The following is a 19,745-nucleotide window of genomic DNA, read 5'->3' on the forward strand; positions in this document are numbered from 1 at the left end:
AGGGGTGTGTAAGTATGGGCATGAGGGCAGGGGGCTTGGTTGGAAGAAGTGGTGGCTGACTAGTTTCTCCCATAGCAGGAAACTCTGAAGTGGGGTGGCCTCCAGACACCTCCCAAGTTGGGGATAGTAACTGAAGACAGCGTGGAACACTATCCCTGAGCTCCTGCCATCAATTTGAACTCTCTTCAAAGAGCTCCTGCAGGGGTGCCTGGGTGGCTCGGTGGGTTGAGCCTCTGCCTTAAGCTCAGGTCATGGTTTCAGGGTCCTGGGATCGAGCTCCTCTTCGGGGTCTCTGTTCAGCCGGTGAGCCTGCTTCCCCCTCTCTCTCTGCCTGCCTCTCTGCCTACTTTTTTTTTTTTTAAAGATTTATTTATTTATTTATTTGACAGAGAGAAATCACAAGTAGGTAGAGAGGCAGGCAGAGAGAGAGGGAAGCAGGCTCCCTGCTGAGCAGAGAGCCCGATGCGGGACTCGATCCCAGGACCCTGAGATCATGACCTGAGCCGAAGGCAGCGGCTTAACCCACTGAGCCACCCAGGCGCCCCTCTGCCTACTTTTGATCTCTCTCTCTCTGTGTCAAATAAATAAATCTTAAAAAAAAAAAAAAAGAGCTCCTGCAGCCCCTGCCTCCTTTGTGGCCCTCTGGGGTCAGACTGGCCTGGCAGCCAGATGGAGAACAAGGTCTCGGTTCTCAGCGCTGTGCCCAGGGCCAGGGCCAGGGAGAGGCAGGTGAGGCTCTCACTGTCACGTGCTTACCCTGCCCTTGCCCAGCCCTGCAGTGGGTGAGCGCCTCCCTAAATTCTGCGCCCTAGGCACCTCACCTGCCTCACCTCCATCCTAGTCCTCTTTGTAGCTGGCACGAGGCCTGGGCTGGGTTCCCTGGGGTTCACAGACCCTTTCAGGTCCATGAAGATATTCTAGGCTTGGGTGCTGAGATGCTAGGGATCTGGAGCTAGCAGAGCAGCCAACTTCGACTGGGATGGGCAGGCCGAGAACAGACAGGCTTTCCCAGAGGGGAAAAGTGTGTTGGGGGCAAGCACCAAGGAGGCAGCTTTCTGTACGACGCCCTAACAAGCCAAACAAAACTGAGGTCATTCTGCCCCCTGGTGGCCCCTTCTGTCACTGCAGTCACTGCCAGTGGCCCATCTAAGTTTCAGGACATTTCGCATCACTTACATTCATTCATTCAACTATTCGTTTGTGCCTCACACACTTATCGAGTGCCCCACTCTAGGCTTAGCGCTGTGTCATACACTGTGGGTACAAAGACGAATAGTACAGAGACCCCACCTTGCAGGGTGCTGTAGTCCAGTGGGGCAGATAGACACACCAAGAGATCATCCCGGGGCATTTAAATAAGTGCTCTGTTCAAGATTATGTGGCACAAAGGGGGACTGCTTGGCTTAGGGGAGGCAGGGGACATGGCAGGAAAGCTTGGCGAGAAGAGGTAGGGGTTGAGTTTGCTGATTGACTGAGTTCTTTAGGTGGCTGAGGGAATAGATAGAGATGGGTATATATGAAGGCATGGGGTCACATGTAAGGACTATAGAATGTTCCATTTGCTGCAGCCACAGTGTGCATTTGGAGGGACAGGAGAAGATGAAGTTAAGAACTGGCTGGTGGTCAGGGCTTGAAGGGCATTGAGGGCCACATGGAAGATTTCGACCTGATCCCTAGGTGATCAGGAATCCTTGAAAGGCTTTGAGCAGGGTAGTGACATTGTTAGATTTGAATTATTGAGAGTTTATTCCGGCCACTTTGTAGAGAATGGGTTGTAGAAGTGTAAGGCTGGGGAGGCTCTTGGGAGGGTTGCCAGATGAATAAACAAAAGAAAAGAAAACAGGATGCCCACTGAAATTGGCATTTCAGATAGACAACAAGTTTTGGTAAAATTCTATCCCAAATATTGTCTGGGATATGCTAAAATTTATTCTTTATGCACTCAAAATTCAAATTTAATGGGGCATCCCATATCTTATCTGGTAACCTGATCTTAGAGCCACCAAGGAGAGATGATAGAGGTTTGGACTAGGGCAAAGGTAGTAAGGTTGGATAGAAGTTGAAAAAATTCAAGGGGTATTCAGGAGATAGAAATGAAAGAACTTGGGGATGACATGGTTGAGGAAAAGTGAGAGGGAGGTGTCAAACATAACACCCAATCTCCTGATTGGGCTGTTTGCTCTGTGTTGGGTCCTTTAATCGCACCTCACCCCAATTAACACATACCCTGAGGTCAAAGTTCCTTCCTAAAATATCCCAGAGAACCTCCGAATCCAGGAGCCAAGACAGCCTCCAAAGCCCTGTCCTCTCCTGCTCTGGCTGGCCTCCTGCCTGGATCATTTTGGTTCCACACCTGCTTGATTCTGCATTTTGGTCTTAACTCTTGCTTGGTCCAGCTAATTGCCCAGGGTCTGGTGCCTGGAATCAAGCAAGGGCTGCTTTAGGCCTCTGTTCTTTGCCTCTGTGCACCTCTCTTTGCAACAGCTAGCATGAGGTGCCCAGGCCAGGCCTCCATGACTGACTAGAACAGATTCTTCCTGCCAGGGAGGGAAATCCCAAACATTCCCAGACCACAGATTTCCCCTAGAGGCTTTCTCACCCTCTAGGGCTGGGGCTTGAAGGTGGCCTGCTTTCTCAGAGCCTCTTGTGACCCAACATTGCCACCTAGTGGTCCCACAGCACACTGCAATCCAAGGTGAGATGGGAGACCGCTTTGCAGACCACTAAGGAGAGCTTCACATGCCTCTCTCCCCCTGGCAGGGCACATGGGTCCTGCTTCTGCTGGTGGTTATCCATCCATGATACTCCTCAACTCTTACGAATCCGAGCAACACATCCGTTTGGTGGACCTGCTGGTACAGAGGTGGCCCAAGATGGCATCCAAGGAACTGAACAACTAGGCCTTGAGGTCTCTCTCCGTGGCTGGACTCAGGAAATTGGGCTCCAGGTTGAATTGGTCGTAGTCTTCAAATTTCCAAGCCTTCCATGTTTGGTAGATGCAAACCTGGTATCTATCTAAAAGTAGCTGTGTTTGCAGTCCCTCCCACACCTGCTTGTGGACATTCCCACCCGGAAAACTAGAGGGACAGAGTGGGTCCCACAATTGGGTTCCCCATGGTGGGCAAGTTGCTAGCCAAACAGTGGGCCCGGCCACTTTCCAGCATTCCACCTCCCTCTCTGGGGTTACAGCCAGTCAGAAAGAACTACCAAGTGCCACTCTTTCCTCCACACCAGAGTCTGTGAGTGCATGGCCAGAGCCAGCATTCTATGCCCTCCAGCTGGGGAGCTGAGAGACAGCAGGCCTCAGACGACCCTGTGGGCTGTAGCACAAGGCTGGTCTGGAGTAATTGGAAAGGTCTTCTAAGGAGACTGGCTCAGGACATGCAGCTCCCTCCCTTGCCCTCTGACTCCAGGAACTTGTCAGGAGGGCCCGGGGACACACCAGGCTGTGTCACTGAGGCTGAGATGATCACTAACCCACTGCTTGCATCTCCCACAACATCTGACTAGAATGGTGGGCCATCCCCAAAGAATGGCATCCTCTCCTAGCACGTTTCAGTCATCAGCCTTTGTCATGGCCCCTGGGAAGCCTGGACCTTATTTTCCTAGGCCTACGACTTTGGAGAAATCTATAATTTATCATGGAGCTCATCTGTAAAATGGGAATAATAATAATACTCACCTCATAGGGGGGTCACCCAGGCTACATGAGTTAATATAGATAAAGTGCTTCATTGTTTGTTGTAATTACTACTTCTCAGGGTCTGAGCTTGGGCCCCTGCCAGGATACTAACACAAACTCGGGTCCAAAGTGCCTCCAACTCTCTCCCTTTCTCTTCCCCTTAGAGACTCCGGTTGTTGACTTGAAACAGGAATTGCTTCATCTTTTGCAGGGGCTTTGAGTCTTCCCAAATGAGGACCTCTGGAGGTTCTGTGGATCAGGACAGGTCAGGCGACTGGGGAGCCCATCATCATGGTCATTAAGTCATGCAGCTCCCCGGCAATCTTTCAGTAACTAACGAAAACAGCTGGCCTCACCTCCTGGCCTGATGGGCTGTGGTCTGCTTAGGCCAACGAGATATGCTCCTGAGGCTTCACCTTATGTGAGCCGCTGGCCTGCTCCATCCTACTGGCTGCTTTAGCCCCATTTCCTGGCTGGCTCTGAGACATACACATTTGAGAAGCCCAGGGACAGAGACTGAGGGAACAGCAGATTCACAATCCCTGTGTAGTTCATGCTCTGTTTAGGTATGTGCTCGCTGAGTGGTAGGAGACCGAAATCCCTGCACTTAGTCATTTTTTAAAATCTCTCTTTTTGTTCTGAGCATATATACATAAATTCCTAGAAGTTAAACACTACAGCTACATGATATGTACTTACTATCAAGGCCAACCTCCAGGTTTGTGGGTGTTCTGTTAAGAAGCCCCAGCCTCCAGTGTTGGGGGGGGGGTCTCATACCACCACAGTCTAAAGCAGGAGTCAGCAAACCTTTTCTGTAAAGGACCAGACAGTAAATATATTAGACTTCGCAACCCACAGGGTCTCTGTTGCAACCATTCAACGCTGCTTTTACCATGCAAAAACAGCCATCGACAACATGTAAAGAAATAAGCATGGCTATGTTCCAATAAAATTTATTTACAAAACCAGATGGAGGGCCATAGTTTGCCAACGCCCAAGAGTAACTGAGACATAGTTCTACAAGACCTGTCCGAGGCAAATTATACAAGAGTCACACAGGAGAGTGCTATATCAAACATAGGGTCATCGAGAGTCTTCATGGACATCTTAAATGGAGCCTTTCTGGCTGGGTAGGTGGGCAGGGCTTCTGGCTTACGTTCCTCAATAGTATGTCCCGTGCCTGCCTTCACAGAGCAAGCCATCCTGGCATTCTAGGTCTCCTAGATTATCACTAGATTAAGTCTAAATCTCAGCCAGGGCCGCTTCACATAGGTATTGGTCTCTTGCCTGCACCAAGCCATTTGTGTTAGCTCACTGGCTGATGCCAAGCACACCACCAGCCAACCCTGGGCCACCCCTTGCCCTGTCTGTCTAAGGAGAGAAAGGACATGAGGACTGCCAGGATAGATGGAACTGACATTCACTGAAAACACAGGAAGAGAAGGAGGTTTATGGGAGTACAGTGAGTTTGGTTTGTGATGTGTTGAGTTTAAGCATATAAGCATTTGATTTATCTGAATTCAAGTCTACTCATGCTGCCAAAGAAAGAAAAGATGATGATGGAAAGTATTCTAGTGATTCCACCTGCAACTGAGCCTGGACTCTGGAAAGAATGTGAGACAAAGAAGTAGGTCTGCCGCTCCTTCAGTGAGTCCCAGTTCTTCCATGGTTATCATGGTGTGATCATCTATCTGGGCAGATATAGGTCATGCATTTAAAGCTGCTGTTGTGGGGTGCCTGGCTGGTTGGGTAGAGCACGAGATTCTTGATTGTGGGGTGCCTGGCTGGTTGGATAGAGCATGAGATTCTTGATCATGGGGTGCCTGGCTGGTTGGGTAGAGCATGAGATTCTTGATCTTGGGGTTATAAGTTCGAGTACCATATTGGGTGGAGAGATCACTTAAAAATAAAATCTTTATAAAAAAATAAAGCTGTTCTTGTATGGTGTGTGTGTGTGTGTGTGTGTGTGTGTGTGTGTGTGTGTTGCTTCCTGGGACCATTATTTCACTTTGGGATATTTAAGGGATTTTTCTGGTTATATTCCATTTTTCACGAAGTAATTGTAGAGTATGCTGAATGAGATGTGATGCCACTGTAAATGTGTCTGAAGCAGAAGGTAGCGGGGAAGGACACTGCTTCAGAATTTTGAGATTTACTAGTGGACAGGTGGCAACAGCAGACAGAGGAGTGAGTGCGGTTTTCAGAGCAAGATTATGGAGTAGGAAGAGAAGTGGCCCAAGTCCAAGGCCTACGACCTAGGATGTGCTGTCATTTACCAACAGGACCAGGGAGGGAGATGAGCCTGCGACAGAATGGTGGGTGAAGTGGGAGAGAAACCAGGAGTTTGGGTCCAGACAGTCTGATGGAGGGAGTGTTCCAGAAGTGGGGAAGTGCTACTGAGAAGTTAGAGAAGGTGAGGGCTAAGAAATGACCTTTGGCTTTGGATACATGGTGGTTACTGGTGACCTTGATGAGAGTGGTATCAGAGGGAAGGGCCAGAAAGGGTAAGGGGTGAGTGGAGGTGAAGAAGTGGGGACCGTAGGTGGAGACAACTCTTAAGTGTGGCTGTTGGCGACAGATTGCTAGAGCGGGAACATGAGTCCTGGGGAGAAGCAGAGGAAATACCTCCATTTTCCGCCATCATCTCATTTTTCCTAGAACCTTGCCCCAAAGAGTGTAGTTTTTGAGGGCTGCCATAATGAAGTACCACAGACTGGGTGGCTTAAGCAACAAATATTTATTCTCTCACAGTCCTAGAAGCCAGAAGTTCCATATCAAGGTTGGCAGGGTTGGTTCCTTCATAGGGTTGCCAGGGACACTCTGCTCCAGGCTTCTCCCAGAGCTTCTGGCCATTTGCTGGATGCCTTTGGTGTCCCTTGGCTTGTAGATGCAGCACCCAGATCTCTACCTTCATCCTCACATGACCTTCTCCCTGTGTGTCTCTGTGTCGAAATTTCCCCTTTTTATAAGGTCATCAGTAATACAGGATTTAGGGCCCACCCTCCTCCAAAATAACTTTGTTTTACTTGACAGATGACATCTGCAAATAAGGTCAAAATGACAGGTAGGAGGTTAGGATTCTAACACACGAATGGGGGGGGGGCACAATTCAACCTATAACAAGCCTTTTGGTCTCATTCTTTCCACTTCCTCTCCAGTTGTCTGGCCAGAGAATATTCTGTGCCTTCCCATTCACATCTGTGCCTTCCCCTCTTCTAGCTGCTTATGGCTTCCATCCCTCCTTCCCTGCTTAGCCCTCTCTGAAGACCTGACTCATCAACTTTCTGCAAGAAGACTTCCCGCCCTTGTGGAAACTTGCTAGATAACTTGCAACACTGAGCGATGGTGAAGGAAGAAAGAGAGGAAAGTGATATTTAATTCTGCCTGTTTTCAGCAAGATGGGGCTGAAAGCTCCATGGCCTTTAGATAATTTCTGAGAGACTGTTTTTGTCTTTGCTGGCTTTTGAGCCCATAAGTAAGAGATTTTAAGGAGGACAGTCAATAAAGTTCCTCAAAATAGAAAGAAATTATCATGAAACCAGAAAAGTAACTGCAGTTTCAAATACCGTTTTCCAACTGGGAACACTCTCCTCTGCCATCTACTGGCCACAACTACAATCAGTAAATGATCCTTGCTCCTGGGAACGAGGGTCACCGTTAGAGGTAGAGCGGTGGCCCGTGGTCACCAAATGGCCCTTGCAAGTGTGCTTTGTGTCAGGATGTGGTTTACAGCCTCATGCCCCAGGGAGCTGTGAGGCTGGCTGGAGGGCCCCTCGGCTGCCTGATGGAGTGCTGGTCTGACGCGCCAGAAGCTAGAAGAAGCTTGCAGATGCCAGAAGCTAGAAGCAGCTTGCAGATGCTGGGGACAGAGCAGGCCGGGGATGTGAGGGAGTGGTATGGAGTGGGCTAGGCTCTGTGCCCGAGAGGCCCTCTCCAGCCGCCTAAAAGCCCGAGAAGGACACTGTGTCTGTTCATTCCAACACACAGACGTTTCTTTCTTTTATGAAATAATGTTTTCTTTAATCTTTTTCTGATATAAAAAAGTAATGCATGCTCATTGTAAAACATTTAGAGAACCAAATATGAAGGTAAAGAAATAATTTAGGTTGGCATTGGAGGGTGGCTTGGGGGACTTTACCATAATCTCCAACAGCACCCCCAAAGTCTCTCCAAATATACATGCAGTTTAAGGAAAAACTCGGCTTGCTATGCAAAGACAGCTTCCAGTGTCAAGACAAAGTCACTAGCCTCTTTCTGAATGGCTTCTAAACCTTCCTTTATAGACATTCTGGAGCCACCGCAGCCCCCAAATCCCACCACCCAGGGGGTAACAGCTAGTTATAGAATGGAGCATCGACTTCCACTATTTTTGTGCCTATGGATTATTTTTTAAATTTTACTTTTTATTGAGATATAATTGATATATAACATTATATTAGTTTCAGGTGAATTTGCGTATATTGCGAAACGATAACAGTAAGTCTAGTTAACATCCATTACGACAGAATTGCACATTTTTTTCTTGTGAGGGGAACTTTTAAGATCTACTCTTAGTGAGGCAAACCATAAAAGACAATAGAGAACAAGCTGAGGGTTGCGGGAGGGGGAGCTGAGGGGGGGGTGGGCTACATAAATGGGTGATGGGCATTAAGAGGGGCACTTGTTATGCTGAGCACTGGGTGTTATACTAAGTGATGAATCACTAAATTCTACTCCTGAAACCAATATTACACCATATGTTAACTAATTTAAATTTAAATAGAACCTTGGTTAAAAAAAAAAGCATCTACTCTTGTAGCAACTTTCAGATATATGCTACAGAATATCTACAAATATATGCTATTTTTAATTTTTTACCATTTTACCACTTTTTAATTATTTACCATGCTATACATCACATGTTTAATTTTTATGTATTATCTTTATATCTGATTTCTTAAATTTAGGGACATTTGGTACATATCTACTTAGAAGCCTGCTTTTCTGCTCAATGTTACCTCTTAGCATTTTCCCTGTCCCCATTCCTCAGCAGCATTATTTGTAAAGTCTGCATATTTTATCCATAAAATATATAACGTGTTTACCCATCTTCTGGTTCTGATCGTTGCCAGATTTTGCTCTAATGAATAATGCTAGGATGACCCTGTGTGGACTTAACCTTTTGTGCTCCTCTAGGGTCATCTCCTAGAAGCAAAATTGCTACTATGAATGTTTCTAGGCTCTTAATACATGACCACATTGCTTCTAGGAAGGTGATACTCATTTACCCTTTGACAAGCAGCAGACACGCATGTTCGCCCTCCCCTCTGCCAACACTGGAGTTGTACATGACACGGATTATTGGATGCTGGACTTTAGACTAGGTGCTGGGGATACCACGGTAAGGGAAATAAACCATGGTCTCTGCCCACAGTCACTGACCCAGTGGGAGAGCGGCCTGATCCAATAATGAATGTGTAAATCACACTGTGATGATGCTCTGGCGGACACTGTAGCATGGGAGGAGTTGGCTCTGTGGTGAGAGGAGGCTGAGAGCAGTCAAGGAACAAGTCCGTGTAGCTGAAGCGGAGAGAGGTTAGGGTTAGGAGGCTGGAAGTCTGTAGCACTCAGACCTGCAGGGCCTTGTGGGTCCCAATTCTGGGAAGTCACTAAATGGCTTTAAACAGAGGGGTGATGTGATTAAATTTACCTTTGGAGACTCACTTACAAATTGTTTTTAATTCTTAAAATTGTGGTGAAGTAATGAAATTTACCACTGTAGCCATTTTTAAGTGTATGATTCAGTGCTGTGAAATATATTCATATTGTTGTGCAACAAAGCCCCAAAATGTTTCCAACATGCAAAATTGAAACTCTATACCCATTAAACAACAACTTCCCATTTCTCCCTTCCCCTAGTCCCTGGTGGTTACCATCTACTCGCTGTCTATAAATTTGACAGTGCTAGGTACCTCATACAAGTGGGCTCATACAGTACTTGTCCTTTTATGACTGGCTTATTTCACTGAGTATAATGTCCTCAAGGCTCTTCCATGCTATAATGAGTCAGAGTTTCCTTCATTTTTAAGGCTGAATAATATTCCACTGCATGCAGATACCACATTTTGTTTCCCCATTCATCCGTCAATGGACACTTGAACAAATGGACACATTTGTTATTGTGAATAATACTGATATCAAAGTGGGTGTGCAAATCATCTGTTCAAATCCCTGTTTCCAATTCTTTTGGATCTTATACCCAGAAGTATGATTGATGGATCATATTGTAGTTCTAACTTTTTGAGGAAACTTGAGTATCACTTTTAAAAAGCTAATTCAGGGGGCGCCTGGGTGGCTCAGTGGGTTAAGCCGCTGCCTTCGGCTCAGGTCATGATCTCAGGGTCCTGGGATCGAGTTCCGCATCGGGCTCTCTGCTCAGCAGGGAGCCTGCTTCCCTCTCTCTCTCTGCCTGCCTCTCCCTCTACTTGTGATTTCTCTCTGTCAAATAAATAAATAAAATCTTTAAAAAAAAAAAAAGGTAATTCAGCAAGGCCGATTTTGTTGGTTACAGAACAAAAGAAAATAGAACTGGTTGGCTGTTAAAAGCTGTTAACTTTTTGGACGACACTAATATAATTTACCAAGTACCCTGTACACACCCACAAGTGAACTTCCCTCAAGTTAATAGAGCTCAGTATGAATAATAAATGTATTCATATTTCAGAAACACCTATTGTATACAGACTTGTGTCTTTAAGTGCTTTGAAGGACAGTCTTTATTTATTAACAAAGTATCGTTGAGCACTGATGGGGAAATGGCATTGTGGGGAAATCCAAAATATGCCCAGCTTGGTTCCTACTCTCATGATGCTTCTTGTCCCAGATGGGCAACAACACCTTTTCTGTGTGGTGTGTTAAAACAGTGGTACAAATGGAAGGTTCTGAGAGTTCAGAGGAAGCAGGAGTTGTGGGAGTAGACTTCCTGGAGGAGGTGACATTTGGGCTTGACAGGGTTTGGGCAGGTGGAGTGGTGGGGGCTAGAGTTCCAAGCGACTGACACAGACTGAGCCCAAGAGGAGTTTAGGGAAGATAAGGGCATGATAAGGTCAAGACTGGGAGTTTTGGCCAGAGAGGTGGGCGGAAGAAACTAAGGAGAGCTTTAATCACAGGCTGAAGAACTGGAACTTCTATGGTTAAGTGGAGGCTCAGGACTCTGAGGGGTTTTGATGAGGGGAATGACATCAAAGCATTACATTGGGAGGATTAGTCTGGCAGTGATGTGTGTAGAATAAACTGAAAGGGAGCTGAAAAATTAGTCAGAAAGGGAGTAAGCAGGACATGCCAGGCCTGAGGTAATGAGTGTTTGGATTTGGTGGTGGGCCTGGGAAGTGGGCAGTGGGAAGGAGGAAAGAAGGTCAGATGGACGAGACTAGGAACAGCCTGAATCTGGCCCCATGAGAATGTCCCATGACACCCTTTCCCCTCCCCTCCTTCCTTCCCTCCTCCTTTTCCTTCCCTCTTTTTTCCCTCTGTCTTTATAAAAAATATTATGTATGACTTAGGATGACCAGTTCAACTTATTTTGGTTTCCTTCAGAACCTTGCATAGTGGCCTACCCTTACAGGCGCTCCATGAATATTTGTTGAATTGCACCTGGTGACTGATTAGAAGTGGCCCAGGGACCAAAAATAATCAAAGGTTCCAGTCTGGCTGATGGGAGAGAGGAAATGCCAGGAGACGTTGGTCAGGGTCAGAGTCAGGTTAATTTGTCCTACTGGCAGGTCACCTGGCTGATGTGAAATCTTGGGATGTAGCTTGAAGAGAGATTTCAAGGAGCACCCCCACTTTCATCCCCTCTCCAGCTGGGCAGATACTAGCTATATGTAAAAGCCCAAATTTTGGTCTGGGGTCATATTCTGGTCTGCCACTAGCCAAGTACCAAGCTAAGTAGTGCTTCTGAGCCTGTTTTACCCAACTCTGGAAGGGTGATAAAGTAGTCCGTAATAAAGTCGTTGTCAAGGCTGAAAGTGAGGTTAAATGTATTAGCACCGCATCTGGAGTAAATGATAGCTGTAATTGTTTGCGACTATTACTGTTATTAAGAAGAAGCATAAATCATGAAGTTCTAGAGTGAAGTCATCCATGGCTTCCTGTTGCCTGTAGAATAAAAGGCAGCCTCCTTCCCAGGTTCCGCAGGCTCTGCCCACCTCTCAACAAACACCCCTACCCCCACCCCACTGTGTTCTGTCTGTCTGTCTCCTGAACACAGCAAGCTGCTTTGCATTTGCTCTTTCCTTTGCTTGGAATGTTCTTTGCCAGACCTTGTATAGCTGGCTTTTTAGGGGGGCAAGTGCCTTATATACTGTGCAATCATCCTTCAAATCAAAATATGGGACCCGTTGGTCTCCTGAGATTAGGTCTTGGCAACCATCATCTCCTCAAGGCAACCTTCCCTGACCAAGTCTGCTTGCTGTGCCCTCTGGCACGTCACCCTGCCTTATTCTCTCCAGAGCGTTTGTCCTACTCTCCAGTTACCTTGTGCATTATTTCCATCTGCTTTACCCCATCCTGCCCCATGGTGGCTATATCATCAGCACCTTGAACAGCACCTGGCACATATGAGGCCTCAATAAATACTTAATGAATGGCGGATATTGAAGATGCAAGGCAGGGGGCGGGGTGGGGTGGCGGTGGTGAATGATGGGAACAAGTCCAGTGAGAGTGGGAAGAGATAGACTCAAAGCACAGTGACAGAGTTAGCCTAGGCAAGAAGGAAGACCACTTACTTCTGACACGGGTGGGAAGGGGGAAGGATGAGGTAAAGCTGTGACATTTTGATTTGCAGAGCAAGACTTTGAGGGTTGCTTTGGCTAACCATTTTGACATTTTCACAAAGCAAAGGGTGTGGCCACCTACTGAGAGCGGAAGGGCTGAGGAAGAGGTCTGGACCTGGAGGCCAGTGGAAGTTTTGGAGTAATTATACTAGCTGCTATTTATTTAGCACTTGCGCAGCAGGCACTGTTCCCGGCCCTTGAAATGTACTAGCTGATACCATCTCGTGATGACCCAGTGAGGAAAGGTACTATTATTACTTTAAGATGGGGTAACTGGGGCACCTGGGTGGCTCAGTTGGTTGAGCATCTGACTCTTGATTTTAGCTCAGGTTGTGATCTCAGGCTTGTGAGATCAAACTCTCCGCTGGGCTCCACGCTCAGCACAGGGTCTGCTTGGGATTCTCTCTCTCCCTCTGTCCTTTCCCCCAACTCCTGCTTAAATAAATAAATAAATAAATAAATAAATAAATAAACAAAATGTGGTAACTGAGGCCTAGAGAGGTCAATATACTTTTGCGCAACTTTGGACACCTAGGAGTGGCACAGCTAGGATTTGAATCCAGGCAATCTGATTGTTGGAGCCTATGCAAAGAACCACAGCAATTTCCTGTCTCTCAGTCCCTGAGGTGCAAGTCTATGAAGGGTCCTCAAGAGAGGAAGAGGAGGGACGCCTGGGTGGCTCAGTTGGTTAAGCAGCTGCCTTCAGCTCAGGTCATGATCCCAGCATCATGGGATTGAGTCCCATATCAGGCTCCTTGCTCCGCAGGGAGCCTGCTTCTCCCTCTGACTCTACCTGCCACTCTGTCTGCCTGTGCTCGCTCGCGCTCGCTCTCTCTCTGACAAATAAATAAATAAAATCTTAAAAAAAAAAGAGAGAGGAAGAGGAAGACTGTGGAACGAATGATATATGTAGGCCTACAGCTATGCCAGGAAGCCCAGAAATGGAAGTGCTGGGGGTGGTGATGACTTTGTTAGGCTTGACGAAGTTGGAAGCCGAGCTACTCTGTTTTTTGGGTTTTTTTTTGGGGGGGGGGTTCTTGGGCTCAGTTCCAGTCAGTCTTCGGTAAGCATGAGCCCTTTTTTTTCCCCCTAAATAACCTATTTTATTTATTTCTTTATTTCTTTATTTGTCAAACAGAGAGAGATTGCGCGCACAAGCAGGCAGAGTGGCAGAGAGAGAAGGCTTCCCGCTGAGCAAGGAGCCCAATGCGGGGCTCAATCCCAGGACCCTGGGATCATGACCTGAGCCGAAGCCAGATGCTTCACCGACTGAGCCACCCATGTGTCCCAAGGAAGCTTAGCTATTCTTAAGTGCACAAGAAAGGTGGTTTCTGGATAGAGGAAAGCAGCACATGCAAAGGCCCTGAGGTGGCAAAGAGCTTAGCTAACTGGGAGGAGTGAAAGGACAGTGTCAGAGTATAGTGTTGGGGGCAGGGGAACGTTACTGGTGAGCATTCAAACATTCTAAGATAGTGTGTAGGCACTGGTATTTTTTAAAACCCTGGGTTATGTGCCCAGGGTTAAGAACCACTGATTTAGACCAGTTTCCTCATAATACTCATTTGGGGCCCACACTTGGAGAAACATGCTCTAGATGACTCTAGTGAGTAGCCAGGATTGAGAACTACTCATCTATACTGAAGATGGGGAAGTGAAAGGCACAAAACCACGGCTTCAAAGTGTGATTGAAGAAAAGGCAAGCCCCTCTTGTCTACCTGGGGGGCTGGGGGTTGGGAGTAGCTCCCACAGGACAGACAAGGGAGAAGGTTAAGTAGCATTGGCTGGGTAAGAATCAATTCAGGTAGGAGCAGCAAAAGTGGAAACTGGAGGGGGCATTTATCTACAAAGCAGAGAAAGAAGGGCCAGGAACCAGGCACCCAGGGCAGGGCGGAGCAGGATAGGAAAAAGCAAAAGGAGGTGCCTGGGCGGATGGGCAGACTGCAGGTGTGGTTCCTGAGGCTCAACAACAGCCAGGTGTCACATACTAGTGATGGCCGCTCGGTATGTGTCCTTTAATTTACACCTTAGCCCTACTTCCCAAACGTGCAGGAGAAGGCTGAAATATGGGAGTATAGACCGTGGCACTGTGATGTATCTGTGGTGGAGGGGGAGGGCAGTGGAGTAGGCTGAGCATGGGGTCTGTTATCTAGTTGACAGGATTAATGTCAAATGAAAAGACAGAAAGCCTTTGGCAGTTGCGAGACAATCAGTGAAATACAGGGGAGAGCTAAGGGGCGCAGGGCAGAGGCTAAGAGCTACACAGCACCCACTGCATACTGGGCCTGCCACGTCATTTCTTTTTCACTTAATAATGCAGGGCCTGGTAGGCCATGGGAAGTTTGGAGTTTCTTCTAAATGCACTGGGAACTCACTAAGGAGTTTTGAAGAGGGAAGTGAGGAGATGTAGTTAAGTCATCAAAACAAGTGCTAGGGGGGCACCTGGGTGGCTCAGTGGATTAAGTCTCTGCCTTCAGCTCAGGTCATGATCCCAGGGTCCTGGGATGGAGCCCCGCATCGGGCTCTCTGCTCGGCAGGGGACCGGCTTCTCCCTTCCCTCTGCCTGCCTGTCTACTTGTGATCTCTCTCTGTCAAATAAATAAATTAAATTTTAAAAAAAGTAAAAATTTAAAAAAAAAAAGTGCTAGGCCTGTTCCATTTTATAGGCCAGGAAACTACAGGCTAGCCAGTCTAGGGTCACACACAGGGAGGAAGTGGCAGAATCCAGAGCGAAGATCAAAGCTCTCTGATATGAATGGTGGCAAAATGTTAACAGGTGGTGAGTTAAGGGTATAGAGTGTTCACTGTATCCTTTTGACTTTTCTGTATGTTTGAAAGATTTTGTAATAAAAAGATGGAAGAAAGAATTAGGTCTAACACCAAAATTTAAACTCTTCTTTCCCACTCTGGCATGCTGTCACTAACCTAAGTGACCTTGAGTTCCTCACTGTCCCTTCTAAGCCTGAATCTGCCTGTGGGAACAATGAGATTGAGTTAGATCACTAAGGTTCTCTGCCTAACGCTTGGTGATCCCACTCTGGCTGTGTGTAGCTGTTAATTATTAGGCTACACCAAGAGCCAGGTCATCCATGTGCCCGGTGGTCTGAAAGACCCAGTGGTTCTCCTGTAACAGGAGCCAGGATTGCAGTTGGTCACCTCTGGAAAGGTCGTCACTGAGGCTGCTCTGCCCACATTGCCAGCTGCTGTGTAAAAACTGCTGGATGTCCGTCGTCTCTGTCCGCTGGGGAGAAATCTCTCTCAAAAGGAAACACCTTCCCCTGCCAAGGCTTCGGGTGGGGCTAAAAAAACTGTTTATGACAACACTGAATCAGCACATTCATCAGGGTCAAGCTCATAGTCAGACGGAACTGGAAGAGGGCCCTGATTGCAAAGAAAGCTCCAGCTGAGGCCTATTTGGTCTGAAAGGGAAGAGAACCAGAATGGAGATCGGCAGGGGAATAAAAGGCACCATGCTCAAATTAGGGGTTTCCTCTAATTCAGATTAGAGCCCCTCTAATTCAGATTAGAGCCCTACCCAAAGAACTAAATTTATGGACTTTGTCTCCCCAAGAGGTAATAAAGGTTCAAAACTGATTTTCAAAGTTGCAAAATGAATCCTGTGAAAACAGGCTCTTTGTAGGGAATGTCTAAACTGCTGAGGCTATATTGGCAAGGACATTGGGTTCTCCCAAAATATGTACGTTCGGGTTTGTTGGATTTCTGAGGGTGGGATGATCATGAATCTGACCCAGGGTGACATTTACATGCATAAAGAATCAACATCTTTTTTTCCTAACAGTGTTATTTTGTTGCCTGAATCCCCAGGGTTAAGATAAGATCCTGGGCTGGCCTCTGGAAGCACTGTGACTTCTTTCTTAGCCTCTGAAAATACGTGGCTGCTTCTCCCATCCAAGGTCAAATATACTGAGATTTCTTGTATTTCCCTGTAAGGAAATAACAGAAGAGTCATAGCTGTGAGGACCACAGTCAAGTGGGACCCAGTGACCTAAGCCTCCCTCCTCAGTTCTTCTTACCAAGATCACACTTATTTTTCACACAACATATATTTATTCAGAAAAAAAATTTGCAATAAATTATAATAAAAAAAGATGACACAAAATACAGAATACCACTAGCAGCTTTGCTTAGTGACCAAGACATTTCTGGGAAATATAAGAATTACAGAGTAAGAATCAGAAAACAGTGAAAGGGAAACTAATGCAATGTCACCATGTGGGTTCGAACCATTTCTTCCCTAAAACAATACAGATGCAGAGTTCTTCTCTACCAGCTGGATCTGAACTCCTTACTTCAGAGGAGCTATGAAATAAATAGCGCATTAGAGTTACTTAGGAATTAGAGGTTGGCTGCTGGAGTAGGCACAGTAGGGGAGCAGATTTCTTACACCTACTCTATTTCTGTCTCCCCTGCCTAGAGATTGTCTCAAACCCTTAATGCTGTATACATCCCAGGGCCAAAGCTGGAAAAACACAGAGTCGGTAAACAAATTTAGTGTGTTTGCCTCATGAACAAAGAGCTAGGATGCTGCAAACGGTCCCCACCAACCATAACCTTGATGACCCAAAGATCCGAGGTTGGCAATATACTAGACAATGTGCCCAGGACAGGCATTTCCCTGTCTTTGTGTTACAACCTTGCCCAAGCTTCTCCAATCTGCCTCTCCTATGATCACTTTCTGGCCTAGTGGAGATGAGAAAAGCATTCTGCTCACAATCTTCCATTCATGAAATTCTGACCTATCAGATCTGCAGCTATTTGGCACCAGGAACTTGACTCCTAGTTTCTTAACTCCAAATCAGGAAAGGGTTTAACCAGTATATCACAGGATACATACCTTTTCTTCCCCTACAGAACTCAACTTACGAGAGATGGGGGGAACTGAAGAAGCATTCAGCAGTGGTGTTTCCCCTGGCTCTCTCCTTCAGTGTGCTAAATGAGTCGAGTCAATGCCCAAGACCAGACACAGAGCCCGTACATTAGGCTCCTTGGCTTTAATGTTAACAGTCAAGAATGAGCTGATTCAGGGTGGTTTTAATGAAAGACATCCAGGAAGAAGCCAACTGCATCAGGCAGTTCTGCAGTCAGTGGCTGGTAGCTGGTTTGCCAATCATCACAGAATAATTTAAGAAAAAATGCTGCCCCACAGAGCTTGAGTAAACGAAAAGCTCAGAGGGTTGTCTTGGGTGGGAGAGAAAGGGGCTTCGTTGGGCTCACTGCACAGTCTCTTTTATGTAACACTGGATAAGGAGCCATAGGGAGCTGGTCATAGAGCCCAGAGCCAACCCTGGTGAGGGAGGGGGCAACAGCTGACCCCCGGTATTTCAGGAAACCAGAGATGGGTTCTAAGGATTATTCGCTATACCCTGCTGGGAGAAGGAGCAGTATCACCAGAGAGGCCCACCTGAGGTCCAGACTGCCTTTTTGACTGTGATGCAAGCATTGCTCTGGAGGTGGATTTCTAAGTGACGAATGGGTCCCCCAGACAACCAGTATTAGTTCTCATGTAAAATCTGATTAAGAACAGAAAGGGATGGTAGAAAGCAGGATCTGTCAAACACGAATATTTTCACTTCTGAAATGCTCAAAGTGCTTCCACTCTGACTGTGATTCTCTCACATCAATGGGATGTCATCTCTAGTAGTCCCTAAACTTCTGCTAGGAAGTGTGGTCTGGGACAAGAGAATATGGTTCCACTCAGTGCAGATCCATGAAAAGGCCAATGTTATAGACATATAGATGCCACTGTAGTAGAAATGCACAAATGCATGTCACAACCACACGTAGATGGTTAATTCACTGTTGGGGACATTCGAGGAGTCACTAGCTTCACTCAGACTTCCTTTGACGTAATAGAACTAGTGGAGTGGAGTGCATAGGGGTGATATGGGAGGGGGTCGGGCAAAAGTGCTTTAGACGAAGGACTGCAAATGAGTCTGAGCTACAGCACGTAGTGCTTGTAGACCTAGAACGGAAACATCTCAGAATCTAGGCCTAGGGCGCTAAGGACAATCATGATAGCTGGGCAGGAGGGCAACAAACACATCCCCAGGTAAAGGAGTGTAAATACAGATCTCTTTGCCTTATAAAGAGAGAACACAAAAACACCAAAATATGGTACCTTTGGCTTGGCAATATAAGTCTAAAAGTATTTTGCTGTGTAGGATATGGTAAGGGAGCGATTAGGCAACTCTCTTCCTCTTGCACTAGAAACAACCTTTCCATGCCAACAGGCTCAAAATTCTGCAACAGACCCTTCCTGTGGCATGACTTTTCAAATCATTCTGAAATACTTGGTGCCCCAAATCTTCCACCTCTAGAATCTCAGAGAGTACTAAGAGGAAAAGGCTTATTAGTCTTCATCACTTTCAAGAAATCCCAGAAGGAACTGGATAGCACGTTGACGGTCACTTGGAGTCTGTCTTGCCATAAGATTGGGTGGAGGCCTTAGGAGAAGACTGGTGAAGAGAGTGGCTAGAGGGTGAGAGAAAGGAAAGGGGAAAAATCTTTGTTAGACACAACCAAAGCAAAGCCTCAGGGACGGGAACTGGGGGACCAGGGGATGAGGGCACCTGTGCCCACCCTCCTGCTCGTGTTGCTATTCTCATGAAGTACTCTTACCGATCATGTTTTCGCTGACGTTGTTGTATTTAGAGAATTTTAAGAGTTCTCGAAGGAATGCCATCAAGTAATGGAAAACATTTCTATGGCATCTTGGAAGCTGGGAAATCACCTGTTTTTAAAAAGAGGAGGGCGGACAGTGAGGAGAACAAGTGAAAGAAAGGAGTAAGAAGAGCTTTTAGCTGCCACAGTAGTTTATCATCCAGCCCATACAGGATCCCATTCATTTGTCACAACTCTCTTTTATTTCCTCATGACTACCAGAGTACCTGCCAAATGAAAACTTCCAAGTCAGAATGGTCATACTGTTTGGTCTCTGTACACTCAATGACCAGGCCACAGTCACATGTGTGATATGGTCATCACACATTCACACATATCCACCACCTCACAAGCAGGTTAGTATTAATCTGGTCTTTTCCTCAGACAAGTAGCCACAGCATCTGCCAAGCTCAATGGTTTTCTCTGTAATGTCATTTAGCATGGATGGGAGCTCCTCTTAATATTCACTGTTCTGATTGAATGGTATTCTCAGCCACTGTGCATCAAAATTATTTCAAGATTGAGGGGCGCCTGGATGGCTCAGTGGGTTAACCCTCTGCCTTTAGCTCAGG

The 19,745-nt window shown here is 46.6% G+C and overlaps 1 protein-coding gene across 5 annotated transcripts in view; it reads right to left on the reverse strand.

Annotated features, from left to right (window-relative positions):
* Window positions 1–16,612: 16,612 nt before the first annotated feature.
* The window catches only part of OCRL (OCRL inositol polyphosphate-5-phosphatase), a 62,680-nt gene continuing 59,547 nt past the window's right edge, over window positions 16,613–19,745 (reverse strand). For all 5 annotated transcript variants that reach the window (XM_013050019.2, XM_045068051.1, XM_045068053.1 and 2 more), the window contains 2 exons: window positions 19,132–19,243; window positions 16,613–18,984 (listed from right to left, as the gene is read on the reverse strand). In XM_013050019.2, the coding sequence (XP_012905473.1) occupies window positions 18,863–18,984; window positions 19,132–19,243 (234 nt within the window). In that variant the 3' untranslated portion in view covers window positions 16,613–18,862. The remainder of the gene's footprint in view (window positions 18,985–19,131; window positions 19,244–19,745) is intronic.

The sequence above is a fragment of the Mustela putorius genome, unplaced genomic scaffold (assembly GCF_011764305.1).
Source record: "Mustela putorius furo isolate JIRA1106 unplaced genomic scaffold, ASM1176430v1.1 tig00003899_pilon_pilon_pilon, whole genome shotgun sequence".
Classification (NCBI taxonomy): domain Eukaryota; kingdom Metazoa; phylum Chordata; class Mammalia; order Carnivora; family Mustelidae; genus Mustela; species Mustela putorius.